This window comes from Callithrix jacchus, chromosome 5 (assembly GCF_049354715.1).
Source record: "Callithrix jacchus isolate 240 chromosome 5, calJac240_pri, whole genome shotgun sequence".
NCBI lineage: Eukaryota > Metazoa > Chordata > Mammalia > Primates > Cebidae > Callithrix > Callithrix jacchus.
The window spans coordinates 131,801,937-131,814,683 of record NC_133506.1 but is presented as its reverse complement, the minus strand read 5'-3'; the positions used below and the strand labels follow the sequence as shown (position 1 = coordinate 131,814,683).

The following is a 12,747-nucleotide window of genomic DNA, read 5'->3' as shown; positions in this document are numbered from 1 at the left end:
CCCCAGGAGGAAGGAGGGGCTGTTGGCACAGGGCAGCGTAGAGCACAGCCACCTCCCCTCCCTAATCGCTGGCCCTCCTGCCGTCTCCCAGGTGCGGAAGCTGGAGCTGGAACGGGCCCAGCGTGAGCTGCTGCTGGGGAGTCTGCAGCAGCAAAACCAGGCAGACCTGGAGCTCATCGAGAATGCACACAGGTACCCCAGCACCAGCCCCAGCTCTGCCTTGACTCTCTCGCTGACCTCAAAGGCCACCCCAGTGTGCTTGGAGAGGCCTTTAGGTGGCAGCCCTCTACCTTCCTCATGCCATGGCTGGGTGTACTGTTGGCAGAAGCCACATCAAGGTGCTAGAAATATCGTACCAGCAGCGGGAGGAGCGTCTCCGGAGAGAGAACGAGGAGCTGTCAGCTCGGTATCTGTCGCACTGCCAGGAGGCCGAGCAGGCCCGTGCTGAGCTCACCGCCCAGTACCAGCGGCGCTTGGCAGCTGCAGCACAGGAGAAGGACCAGGAAATGGAGCGGCTCCGGGAGCTGCAGCGGTGAGGCCCAGGGACAGGCAGTTGGGGATGGGCTTGCAAGGACTGGCCAGAAGGCAGCCATCCTCACGAGACCCTCTGCTGTGGCTCAGCAGCCCTTGGACAGGGATTTGAGCCCTTCCCTCCCAGCCCAATGAGTGAGGACTGAGGGCTGGGCAGACTGACCCATTACACACATGGGTGGAGTGCCACCTGCTCTTACAGAGGCAGGATGCGGTATCCACAGGCTGTCCACGCACCGCATGGCAGCAGCAAGCCCCCCAGGGCCTAACTAAGCACAGGGTAATCCACTCACCAGCTCACGCAGTAGAGGCTAGAGATGAGGTCTGCCTGGGAAAGGCTTGCACTGTTGTGCCTGCCATGTTGATAGGGTTGCCTTTATAGAAGAGAAGGAAGCTAAGAAGTTATCTAAGGGAGTCAGAGGTCTCACTCTGTCACCCAGACTGGAGCACAGTAGCACGATCTCGGCTCACTGCAAACTATGCCTCCTGGGTTAAAGCAATTCTCCTGCCTCAGCCCCCAAAGTAGCTGGGACTACAGGCGCCCACCACCATGCCTGGCTAATTTTTGTATTTTTAGGTGAGATGGGGTTTCACCATGTTGGCCAGGCTGGTCTTGAACTCCTGAGCTCATGATCTGCCCACCTCAGCCTCCCAAAGTACTGGGTTTACAGGCATGAGCTGCCACCATGCCTGACTCAGAGCTCAGGGCCAGGCACAGTGGCTCACACCTGTAATAATCAGCACTTTGGGAGGCCAAGATGGGAGGATCACTTGAGGCCAGGAGTTTGAGACCAGCCTGGGCAACACAACGAGACCTTGTATCTAAAAACAGTTTTTAAATTAGCTGGGCATGATCGTGACTTGGGAGGTTGAGGTGGAAGATACCTTGGGCCCAAGACGTCAGGCTGCAGTGAGCTTTGATTATGCCGCTGCACTCCAGCTGGGACCACAGAACAAAACCCTGTCTCTAAAAGAATTAAAAAAAAAAAAAAAAAAAAAAAACTACTTTGGGAGGCGAAGGCAGGAGGATTGCTTGAGGCTAGGAGTTCAAGACCAGCCTGGGCAATATAGCGAGATCTCATGTCTACAAAAAGGAAAAAAGAAAAGAAAGAAAGACAGCTCAGGTTGGCCAGACTCAAAAGAAGTGCACACATGGCTCTATGTAAAGTGCTCTTTGCTGAATAACTGGAGTAATCTCCATCTTAGTGCATGTAGCATTGAGGCACCATGACAGATAAGACAGAGGAGCTGGGGAAACTGAGGCAGTGCCCAGAGGAAGAGAGGCCTGGGAGCAAGGGCTGCTTCGAAGCATGCCCTTCCACAAGGAGCTGCTGTGTCTGGGTGGTCCTGCTCAGATTGGCTGTGGGCCTTCCCCTTCCACTTCCCCACAGGGCATCCATCCTGGAGATGCGCAGAGACCACGAGGAGCAGCTGCAGCGGCTGAAGCTGCTGAAAGACCGAGAGGTCGATGCGGCCACCAGCACCACCTCCCACACATGGTATGTGTGCTGCCCCAACTGTGCCCGCCTAAGGGTGGGGGCTGGGGGGTCCCGAGGCTTTCAGGAGGTGGTGACCCAGCCTCCTTTCAGGTCCCTGAATAGCATCATCCACCAGATGGAGAAGTTCTCCAGCAGCCTGCAGGAGCTGTCCTACCGCATGGAGGCCTCACATCTCACCAACTCCCAGGAGCGGGAGCTGGGGATCCGGCAGCGGGACGAGCAGCTGCGGGGTACGCCCTCCCTCTCAGACCCCCAGACCCCTGGTGGGAAGAGGAGCAGTTGCCAGCACCCTGTGGGTTGTCCCCAGCACTGCAGGAGCGGCTGGGCCAGCAGCAGCGGGACATGGAGGAGGAGCGGAGCTGGCAGCAGGAGGTCATCGGGAAGATGGAGGCGCGGCTGAGTGAGCAGAGCCAGCTGCTGGAGCAGGTGAGGCCCATCCTCCTGGCCCTCCTGCCATGGGGCCTCTCCTCCAGGGCACCCGCAGGTGTGGCGACACTCTCCTGACCTCACCTCCTCAGAGGTCAGCGCCGGGGCTTGACTCTCCTGTGGGCATCCTCCCTGCTACTTCCTGCCTCTGCGTCTCCCTGTCCCGGCCAGGCCCTCAGCATTGCCCACCTGAGCACACAGGCGCCACCTGGCCAGGCCCCCACTACGCTCTGCCTGCTCCTCACCACCGCAAGTCCCTCAGCCACCCTGGCCTTGCTCCACAGTCTAAACCCTGCAACCATCAGCTGCACTCAGAGCTGTCCCCTTACCCAAGCCCTGTGACATTCGGACAGATGCTCTTGCCTGTTAAATGTTATCCTAGCCTCTTCAGCTCTAACAGACATTTGAACTCCCTAAATACCTTTCATATATAAGCACACACTTTAATTAAATAATAATAACCTCATCCAGGCATGGTGGCCTGTGCCTGTAATCGCAGCTACTTGGGGAGCTGAGGCAGGAGGATCACTTAAGTCCAAGAATTTGAGACCAGCTTAAGCAACATAGTGAGAGCCCATCTCTTTTTTTTTTTTTTTTGAGAGAAGGAAAGAAAAGAAAAAAAAATAAGTAAAGGAGAGGAAGAGAAAGAGGGAGAGTAAATGGAAATATTGCTTTATTTTGAAAAAAATTGGGTATTAATAATGGCCAATCAATGTTTCATTTAAACTTATGGGTAGGTGTGATGTGGTATTGACAAGAATGTATATTTTGTGTATTTGAAGTGGGGAGCTCTATAAATATTTATTAAGTTTACTTGTTCTGGATCTGAGTTCGAGTCCTTGATATCCTTATTAATTTTCTGTCTCATTGAATCTAAGTCTCGTATCTGGGTGTTAGGATCGTTAGCTCTTGTTGTTGCATTGATCCTTTTACCACTTATCTTTGTTGCTTTAAAATCTATTTTATCCGATACGAGAATTGCAACTCCTGCTTTTTATTTATTTATTATTTATTTTTGCTCTCCATTTGGTTGGTAAATCTTTCTCCATTCCTTTGTTTTGAGTCTTTGTGTATCCTTGCATGTGAAACAGGTCTGGATGTAACATGCCATTGGGTTTTGGCTGTGTCTTTTGATTGGGGGATTTAGTCAATTTAAATTTAGGGTTACTGCCATTTGATGCTGACCGGCTGTTTTATCCATTCGTTGGTGTAAATTCTTCTTTATGTTGGTGCTCTTTACTTTTTGGTGTATTTTTAGAAAGGCTAATACTGGTTGTTTCTTTCTGTGTGTAATGCTTCTTTCAGAAGCTCTTGTAAAGCAGGCCTGGTGGTAATAAAATCTCTGAGTTCTTGCTTGTTCATAAAAGATTTTATTTTTCCTTCAGTTGTGAAGCTTAGTTTGGCTGGATATGAAATTCTTGGCTGAAGGTTCTGTTCTTTGAGGATGTTGAATATTGGCCCCCACTCTCTTCTGGCCTGTAGAGTTTCTGCCGAGAGATCTGCTGTAAGTCTGATAGGTTTGCCTTTGTGGGTAACCTGACCTTTCTCTCTGGCTGCCCTTAGTATTTTCTCCTTCGTTTCAACCCTGGTGAATCTAACGATTATGTGCCTTGGGGTTGCTCTTCTTGAGGAATATCTTTGTGGTGTTCTCTGTATTACCTGGGGTTGAATGTTGACCTGCTTTGCTAGTTTAGGAAAATTTTCCTGAATAATATCCTGAAGGGTATTTTCCAGCTTGGATTCATTCTCTCCGTCGCATTCAGGTACACCTATCAAACGTAAATTTGGTCTTTTCACATAGTCCCACATTTCTTGGAGACTTTGCTCATTCCTTTTTATCCTTTTTTCTCTAATCATTTCTTCACGTTTTATTTCATTAAGTTGGACTTTGACCTCTGATATCCCTTCTTCTGCTTGAACAATTCGAGTGTTTAAACCTGTGCATAACTTCTCGGAGTTCCTGTATTGTATTCTTCAGTTCCATTAATTCACTCATACTCCTCTCTAAGTTGTCTATTCTCAATAGGATTTCATCAAACCTTTTTTCAAAGTTCCTAGTTTCTTTACGTTGGGCTACAACATGTTCTTTTAACTCACCGAAGTTTGTTATTATCCATTCCTTGAAGAGTGATTCTGTCATCAGGAGGCGCTCATTCTCCATCAAGCCTCGTTCCATTGTTGATGTGGAACTGTGATCATCTTTAGAGGGAGAGGCGTTCTGACTTTGAGTATTCTCAGCTTTTTTACGCTGGTTTCTTCCCGTCATTGTAAATTTATCCTCCTCTCGTCTTTGAAATTACCAACTTTCAGATTAGGTCTCTTGAGTGGACGTCCAGGTTGTTAGTTCCCAGGGCCAGAGTAGCGGCGTTAAAACTGATGGTGCTTTTCTGCCCAGGATTATCTTGTCGGGCTTCCTTCTTGTGTCCGTAGTAGGCGACTCTGCCTTCCTGGGGCTCCAAACCTCGGGCAGAAGGGGAACCGGTCCTGTTTACTCTGCGCCGAGCGCGGGGAGCGCGGGGAGGTGCCGTCACAGCCGCTGGGCTGGGCTCTGGTGTTGTGCTGGGGGCCCGTGTGGGTCCTCCAAACCTGTTTACTCTGCTCCGAGAGCTGCGGCACCAAGGTGCTGGCGGAACCGCTGCGCCGGTCACGAAAGTCGCGCTGGCGACCCGTGTGATTCCTCCACTGGGGGATCTTCTGCTCCGCGAGCGACCAGAATTTGTCTGAAAGTGTGGCGTCCTCTAGTTCTCCGCGCCTTCCCTGAGAGCTGCAATCCCGGGATGTTAGCGATCAGCCATCTTGGATCGTTCCCCGAGATCCCATCTCTAAAAAAAATTTTATGCCAGGCGTATTGGCTCATACCTGTAATTCCTCACTTTGGGAAGCCAAGGCTGACAGATCACTTAAGGTCAGGAGTTCAAGGTCAGCCTGGCTAACATGGTGAAACCCTGTCTCTAATAAAAACACAAAAACTAATCAGGCATGGTGGCATATGCCTATAATCCCAGCTAATAGGGAAGCTGAGGGAGGAGAACCGCTTGCACCCAGGAGGCAGAGGTTGCAGTGAGTAGAAATAGCACCACTGCACTTCAGCCTGGGTGACAGAGCGAGACTCTGTCTCAAAAATAAATAAAAAATAAATAAAATTTTGTTTTAATTAGCTGTAAGTGGTGGTGCTCACCTGCAATCCCTGCCTTTGCTCACATCCCTGTCCTGACCTGCAGAAATCTTTCCAGACTGAATTCAATGGTCATGAATCTTTGGATGCTACCACCTCCATGAAGCCTTCCTTGCCCTCCCACCTATCTTCTTGTTCCCAGCTAGTAGCTGTCATCCTTTAAGGTTTTATGAAGCACTTTCTTTGTTTTCTCTGTTTTCCAGGCTGGAGTGCAGTGGTGTGGTCATAGCTCACTGCAGCCTGACCTCCTCGGCTCAAGCCATCCTCCTGCCTCAGCTTACAGCTCGACTGCAGGCACACACTACCACACCCAGCTAATGGTGTATTTTGTGTTGAGATGGGGGTCTCGCCATGTTTCCAAGGCTGGTCTTGAACTCCTGAGCTCAAGTAATCCACCCACCTAGGCCTTCCAACATTTTGAGAGTACAAATGGGAGCCACCATGGCTGGCCAAAAAAATTTTTTTAGAGATGGGCTCTCACTGTCACTCAGGCTGGAGTGCAGTGGCAAGATCTTGGCTCACTGCAGCTTGCACTCACTCCCAGGCTCAAGCAGTCTTCCCTCAGCCTCCAAATAGTTGGGATCACAGGTGCGAGCCACTAGACCTGGCTAATTTTTCGTAGAAATGGGGGTTTGCCATGTTGCCCAGGCTGATCTTAAACTCCAGAGCTCTGACAATCCGCCCACCCCACCTTGGTCTCCCAAAGTGCAGGGACTACAGGCATGAGCCACCATGCCCAGCCAAAAAAAAAAAAAAAAATTTTTTTTTTTTTTTTGAGACCAAGCCTCACTCTTTTACCCAGGCTGCAGTGCACTGGTGTGATCTTGGCTTACTGCAACATTTGCCTCCTGTGTTCAAGGGATTCTCCTGCCTCAGCCTCCTGAGTTGCTAGGATTACAGGCACCTGCCACCACATGGAGCTAATTTTTTTATTTTTAGGAGAGATGGGTGTAGGAGAGACCATGTTGGCCAGGCTGGTCTCAAACTTCTGACCTCAGGTGAAGTTCGCCCATTTCAGCCTCCCAAAGTACTGGGATTACAGGCCTGAGCCACTGCACCTGGCCAAAAAAAAAAAACTTTTTAAAGAAGAAAATGAAAAGATCACACTAGTCAGAGATGTCCAGTAGTGACCTGCTATCTACCCTGTGGCCGTATCAATGTAGAGATGCTTTTATATTGTGAGCCATTTTGATCCGCCCCTTCATTTGATAACTGTGTTAAGCACTTGCCTGGGATCAGGCACAGAGAAGCTCTTGCCTCATGCTGTGTGGCTGGGCCCATGGCACGGCACTAGACCGCCCTGTGCTTAGCCTGCTTGGCTGATGGGTGAAGACAGGCAGAGTGCGGACGGAGCTGGTGATTCAGCAGCAGGGATGTTGCCCCTGGGCCTCCCAAGGTGCTAGCCTTGGTGCAGCTAGAGATCTGAGGGTTAGGCTGGTGCCTAATGGGTCCTCCTCTTGGGCAGAATCCTGCGGGCTGGGCCCTGGCAGTGCCTCCCAGGTACCCCTCATTTTGCGCTTCTTTGGAAAGGACGAGTCAGTGGCATAGTGTGGGAGACACTGGTGGGTTTGTGGCCAGGCCTGATCTTCAGGGCAAGAACCACGCTCTCAGTCTTACCCGGGCACTACAGGAACGCTGGTGGATGACTGCCGAGCAGTCCAAGGTGGAGTCCATGCAGCGCGCCCTAGAGGAGCAAAGGAAGATCACAGCGCAGCAGATGGCCATGGAGAGGGCGGAGCTGGAACGGGCCAAGGTGAGTCACACCTCTGCCCTTAGCCCCTAACCCTGCCATCATGCCCAGGGACACTCATCCCATGCCCTCACCCCCACATCCCAGAGTGCCTTGCTGGAGGAGCAGAAGTCTGTCCTGCTCAAGTGTGGGGAGGAGCGGCGGCGCCTGGTGGCTGAGTGGGCGGAGTTCTCTGTGCAGCAAAAACTGAGTAAGGAGCGGGCCGAGCGTGAGGCCGAGCGGGTGCTGCAGGTGGACACCCAGCGGGAGGGCACCCTCATCAGCCTGGCCAAGGTAGGGCCCAGAGCCTCCGGCACAGCGGAGGGCTGGGGTAGCCTCTGCCCCTCCCTCTGGACACACCCAGTCCAGTCTTAGGAAAAGAGAGCATAGCACTACTGTCACAAGAACACAGGGATTAAAACAATAATCACATCCTCATGCTCACAGCTTCCCTGTATTGTCCCAAGTGCCTTATGCACATTTTCTCATTTGATCCTCATATTCCCATGACTTTGAGATTTAGAAATGAGGAACCCAAACTTCAGAGTGGAGCCTGCCGTAGTCACATGGCTGGTGAGGGCAGCACCCTGGCTTGTCTCCGGGCTTCTCTGGCCCTCCCTGGAAGATCGTGGTTCCACCACCCCCTCGTAGGGGCAGGTTGGGCAGAGGGGACCCGAGAGTCCTGCACAGTGCATTGCAACTCCTGGAGGAGAATGCAGCAGGGCCTCTGCCGTCTCCAGGAGCAGGCCGAACTGAAGATCAGGGCCAGCGAGCTCCAGGCCGAGGAGAAGCAGTTGGCGGCTGAGAGAGCAGCCCTGGAGCAGGAGCGGCAGGAGCTGCAGCTGGAGAAGGAAAGGCTCAGCGCCACCGCCCTGCGTGTTAAACTCCGTGCCGAGGAGGTGGAGAGCATGAGCAAGGTGCTGCTTGGGTACACGGGCATGGGCGTGGCCCAGCCCAGGCAGCCCTGACCCAGGTGGCCTTCCTGCAGGTGGCCTCCGAAAAGTACGAGGAGGGGGAGCGGGCACTGCGTGAGGCCCGGCAGGTGCAGGCCGGGCAGCAGGCCCGGCTGCAGGCAGTGCAGCAACAGCAGGAGCGGCTACGGAAGCAGGAGCAACATATACACCAGGCAAGGCTCCCCGAGTGAATGGCGCCCCAGCCCCTAGTACCCCCAGCCTCCCACCTCACAGCTGAGGCCTTCTTTCTGGGGCAATGGGGACAGGAGCATCTGAGTCTGGCCCAGCAGAGGCTGCAGCTGGACCATGCACGACAGGACCTGCCCTCCAGCCTCCTGAGGCTATTCCCCAGGGCCCAGGGCCCTGCAGCCTCCAGCCAGAGTGGTGAGTGGCTCCAGAGGAAGGGTGGGGGGCTCAGGACTGGGCAGGGGCTAGGAGTGGGCAGGCCCCCCATTTGCTGCTCCAGTTAAGGCAGCCAGCTGGGTTTTACAGTTGTCTTATTATTTCTTTTTTACAGAAATAATGTGTGTTAATTTTAGGTAAATAGAAATAGAGAGAGGGACACTATTAAAATTTCACCTTTTCGTGACTCTGCACTCGGGAAAAAAAGGAAATAAAAAAGCCATTGTCAGTTTGGGCGAGGTGGCTTACTCCTGTATTCCCAGCACTTTTGGCGACTGAGGCAGGCAGAACACCTGAGGAGTTCGAGACCAGCCTGGCCAACATGGTGAAACCCCGCTCTACTAAAAAGACAAAATTAGCCAGGCGTGGTGGCGGGAACCTATAATCCCAGCTACTCGGGAGGTTGAGGCAGGAAAATTGCTTGAACCCAGGAAGTGGAAGTTGCAGTGAGCCAAGATCCCACCACTACACTCCAGCCTGGGTGACAGAGCAAGATTTCATTAAAAAAAAAAAAATTCCCCTGCCTTGGTGGCTCATGCCTGTAATCCCAACACTTTGGGAGGCTGAGGCGAGCCGATCACAAGGTCAGGAGATCAAGACCATCCTGGCTAACATGGTGAAACTCTGTCTCCACTAAAAATACAAAAAAATTAGCTGGGCGTGGTGTCATATGCCTGTAATTCCAGCTACTTCAGGAGGCTGAGGTAGGAAAATTGCTTGAACCTGGGAGGCGGAGGTTGCAGTGAGCTGAGATTGTGCCATTGCACTCCAGCCTGGGCTACAGAGCAAGATTCCATCTAAAAAAAAAAAAAAAAAAGTCACCCTCAACACCACTCCGAGTCTAGAGAGAACCGTAAGGTTCCACTCTGGTACCTATTTTTTTTTCTGAGATGGAGTTTCACTCTTGTCACCCAAGCTGGAGTCCAGTGGTGTGATCTCAGCTCACTGCAACCTTCACCTCCCAGGTTCAAGTGATTCTCCTTTCTCAGCTTCCCAAGTAGCTGGGATTACAGGCATGTGCCACTGCGCCTGGGTAATTTTGTATTTTTAGTAGAGACAGAGTTTTGCCATGTTGCCCAGGCCACTCTGAAACTCCTGACCTCAGGTGATCCACCCACCTCGGCCTCCCAAAGAGCTGGGATTACAGGCATGAGCCAACATGCCTGGCCTGGTACATATGTTTTTAAAAACAAAGTTAGGATTGTATGTGTTGTTTGATAACTTGACTTTTTTCACTCAATCATGTACACATGGAACAGCTTTTCGGATCAGTCTTTAAACATGTAGTCAGTTCCCAGTCAGCGGTTTTCCACTGTGAGGCTGCTCTGTGCTGAGTGACTTGTTTTCTTAAAGAGAAAGAGTACCCAGTGGACATCTTCCTACATACATCTTTGCACCTTTGCCTGATGATTTCACTTGAATGAATTCCTAGAAATGGCCTCGCCAGGTAGGAGCAGGTGTGCATTTGTCAGAGGCTTTTGACAATGAGTGCCATTGCACCCTTAGTGGATGACCAGGGTCCACCCACTGGCAGGGGCACACAGTCCTGCAGGAACAAGCTGTGACCAGCGGCTTTTCCAGCAACACTTGTTTGGTCCCTGACTTCCTCCTTGGCCTTTTCAGCCCTCGTGCCTCCTGCTCTCACCACCCCTTGGTGCAGCCAGCCACCGAATGGCCCAGACCCCAGCCCCTTGCACCTCCATGCCAGGCTGGTGCTTCTGAGGCACACGGCAGAGCAGGTAAGTCTCTCCTGACCTTGGGGATCCGCATGTTCATGAGTCCTTCCAGCTCAGGGCAGAGGCGGGAGGAGCACATGGTAGCCCTGGGGAGGGGTGATCCCAGCTCCTGGGGAGTAAAAGTGCAATTTGTTCAGTGAGCCAATTTTCATTTTCATGTGCCAAGCTCAGGGCTGAAGGCTTTGTTTATATTTAGAAATGGGGTCTCAGTATATTGCCCAGGTTGGTCTCAAACTCCTGGGCTCAAGTGATCCTACCCCCTTGGCCTTCGGAGTAGCTAGGATTACAGCCATGAGCCATTGTGCTTGACCCATTTTAAGCTTTTACGCTCACACAGCCCTACAAGGAAGGGCTACAAGGAATGTTTACAGACAAGGGACCTGAGGCTTAGAGACACAAAGTCAAGTGCTCATAAGTTGCACTGCAAACAGCCTTGACAGGATTGACATTGTGGTCTGTATTGCTCCACACCTGGGCTCTTTCATGGCCCCTGCTGACTCAGAACCAGACAGAGTCAGGGAGGATGTGGGGAGGGGCCTCAGTGAGGGCAGGCTCAGCTAGTGTCCAGGGCTCCACCCCTCTTTCAGTTCAGGGAAGGTGACCGCCCATCCAAATCTGCCTTGCAGGACCACGACTTCTTGGAGAATGAACAGTTCTTCCTGGAGACCCTGAAGAAAGGGTCCTACAATTTGACATTTCATTCAGCCTGAGTGGGACCCCAGCCAATTCCCCAACAGAAGGCTCTGGCCCCAGAACTCTCTCCTGTTCCTCCTGCTGCCTCCATGGAGGCAGTGCCTGGGGAGGATTCTGAGATGCCCGAGGCCTAATGACAGCTCTTCTGTGGACAAGATGCAAGTTAATCCTTTCCAAGTGTGCCAGCCTGGGCAGCCCCTGCCTCTGGGGCTCTGTGGTGTAGGCTGTCTTACCACAACTTTGGCTGCCCTCCCCAAAGCCATCTAGCTTGGATCTGAGGGTCTGAGTGGGCAGTGAGGATCCCCAACTCTCAGTGGGCTCTGTGGGCTCCCCCCTACTCCATAGGCAGACTGTTGTGGGCTCGTTTTGCCTGGGCCTCTTCTGAGGCAGGAGCTTTCTTGAGGGATGCCACAAACAGCCTTCCCTCCTCCCTGCCAGAGCAGCTCCCTCCCCGATGAGCTGGAGAAGGGCCCTCTTGCCTCCTGGCAATACAGGGAGAGCACCAGCCAGATTCTCCCTTTCAGTGTAAGATGTTCCTGGAACTCAGCTGGGCCTGCCTCCTCCTGGGCTTGCCCAGAGCCCCCACCCTATTCCCAGCATTGCCCAAAGGACCAACCAGCCTGGGTGAACAGTGGCCTCCTCAGCTTCCTCCCCATCCGGGTGCTCCACCACCAGCGGTGGAGGGACCTGTGGCAATGGTGGGGTGTGGGGAGGGACAAGGAGGGAAGGCTCCTCTGTGCTGCTCACCTACCCAAAGCCACAGCCCTACCAAATCGTGCAGTGGAGCTGACAAGGAATTGATCACAACTAATAGAGATTGTTCGTTCCTCCTCTACTCCCTCTGCTTTGCTTGACTAAGCTTAAAAAAACTGCTTTCGCCATGGCTCATCAGAGTTTATACTTATTTCTTAGAAAATGCTTGCTGTGGGCTGGTTGTGGTGACTCACACCTGTAGTCCTAGCACTCTGGGAGGCTGAGGCAGGCAGATCGAGAGGTTAGGAGATTGAGGCCATCCTGGCCAACATGGTGAAACCCCGTCTCTACTAAAAATACAAAAAGTAGCTGGGCATGGTGTGGCATGCCTGTAGTCCCAGATACTAAGGAGGCTGAGGCAGGAGAATCACTTAAACCCAGGAGGCAGAGGTTGCAGTGAGCTGAGATCGTGCCACTGTACTGCCTGATAACAAACAAAGACTCTGTCTCAAAAAAAGAAAGGGGCCGGGCGCGGTGGCTCACGCCTATAATCCCAGCACTTTGGGAGGCCGAGACGGGTGGATCACGAGGTCAAGAGATCGAGACCATCCTGGTCAACAAGGTGAAACACCATCTCTACTAAAAATACAAAAATTAGCTGGGCATGGTGGTGTGCGCCTGTAGTCCCAGCTACTTGGGAGGCTGAGGCAGGAAAATTGCTTGAACCCAGGAGGTGGAGGTTGCGGTGAGCCGAGATGGTGCCACTGCACTCCAGTCTGGGTAACAACAGCGAAACTCCATCTCAAAAAAAGAAAGAAAGAAAGAAAAAGAAAGAGAGAGAGAGAAAGAAAGAAAGAAACTGTTTGGGGAGCCGCAGTGGCTCTGGCCAGTTGTCCTGGCACTTTAGGAG

The 12,747-nt window shown here is 52.3% G+C and overlaps 1 protein-coding gene across 40 annotated transcripts in view; it reads left to right on the top strand.

Annotated features, from left to right (window-relative positions):
* FBF1 (Fas binding factor 1) overlaps positions 1-12,032 on the top strand; it is a 32,855-nt gene extending 20,823 nt beyond the window's left edge. For 38 of the 40 annotated variants that reach the window (XM_035301799.3, XM_078374699.1, XM_078374692.1 and 35 more), the window contains 12 exons: positions 92-192; positions 326-532; positions 1,923-2,030; positions 2,121-2,260; positions 2,338-2,456; positions 7,262-7,384; positions 7,469-7,654; positions 8,101-8,277; positions 8,349-8,486; positions 8,580-8,697; positions 10,339-10,454; positions 11,078-12,032. In XM_035301799.3, coding sequence (XP_035157690.1) covers positions 92-192; positions 326-532; positions 1,923-2,030; positions 2,121-2,260; positions 2,338-2,456; positions 7,262-7,384; positions 7,469-7,654; positions 8,101-8,277; positions 8,349-8,486; positions 8,580-8,697; positions 10,339-10,454; positions 11,078-11,161 — 1,617 coding nt within the window. In that variant the 3' untranslated portion in view covers positions 11,162-12,032. The remainder of the gene's footprint in view (positions 1-91; positions 193-325; positions 533-1,922; positions 2,031-2,120; positions 2,261-2,337; positions 2,457-7,261; positions 7,385-7,468; positions 7,655-8,100; positions 8,278-8,348; positions 8,487-8,579; positions 8,698-10,338; positions 10,455-11,077) is intronic. The other 2 variants (XR_013535998.1, XR_004743585.3) reach the window with 1 other exon arrangement.
* The last annotated feature ends 715 nt before the right edge of the window (positions 12,033-12,747 follow it).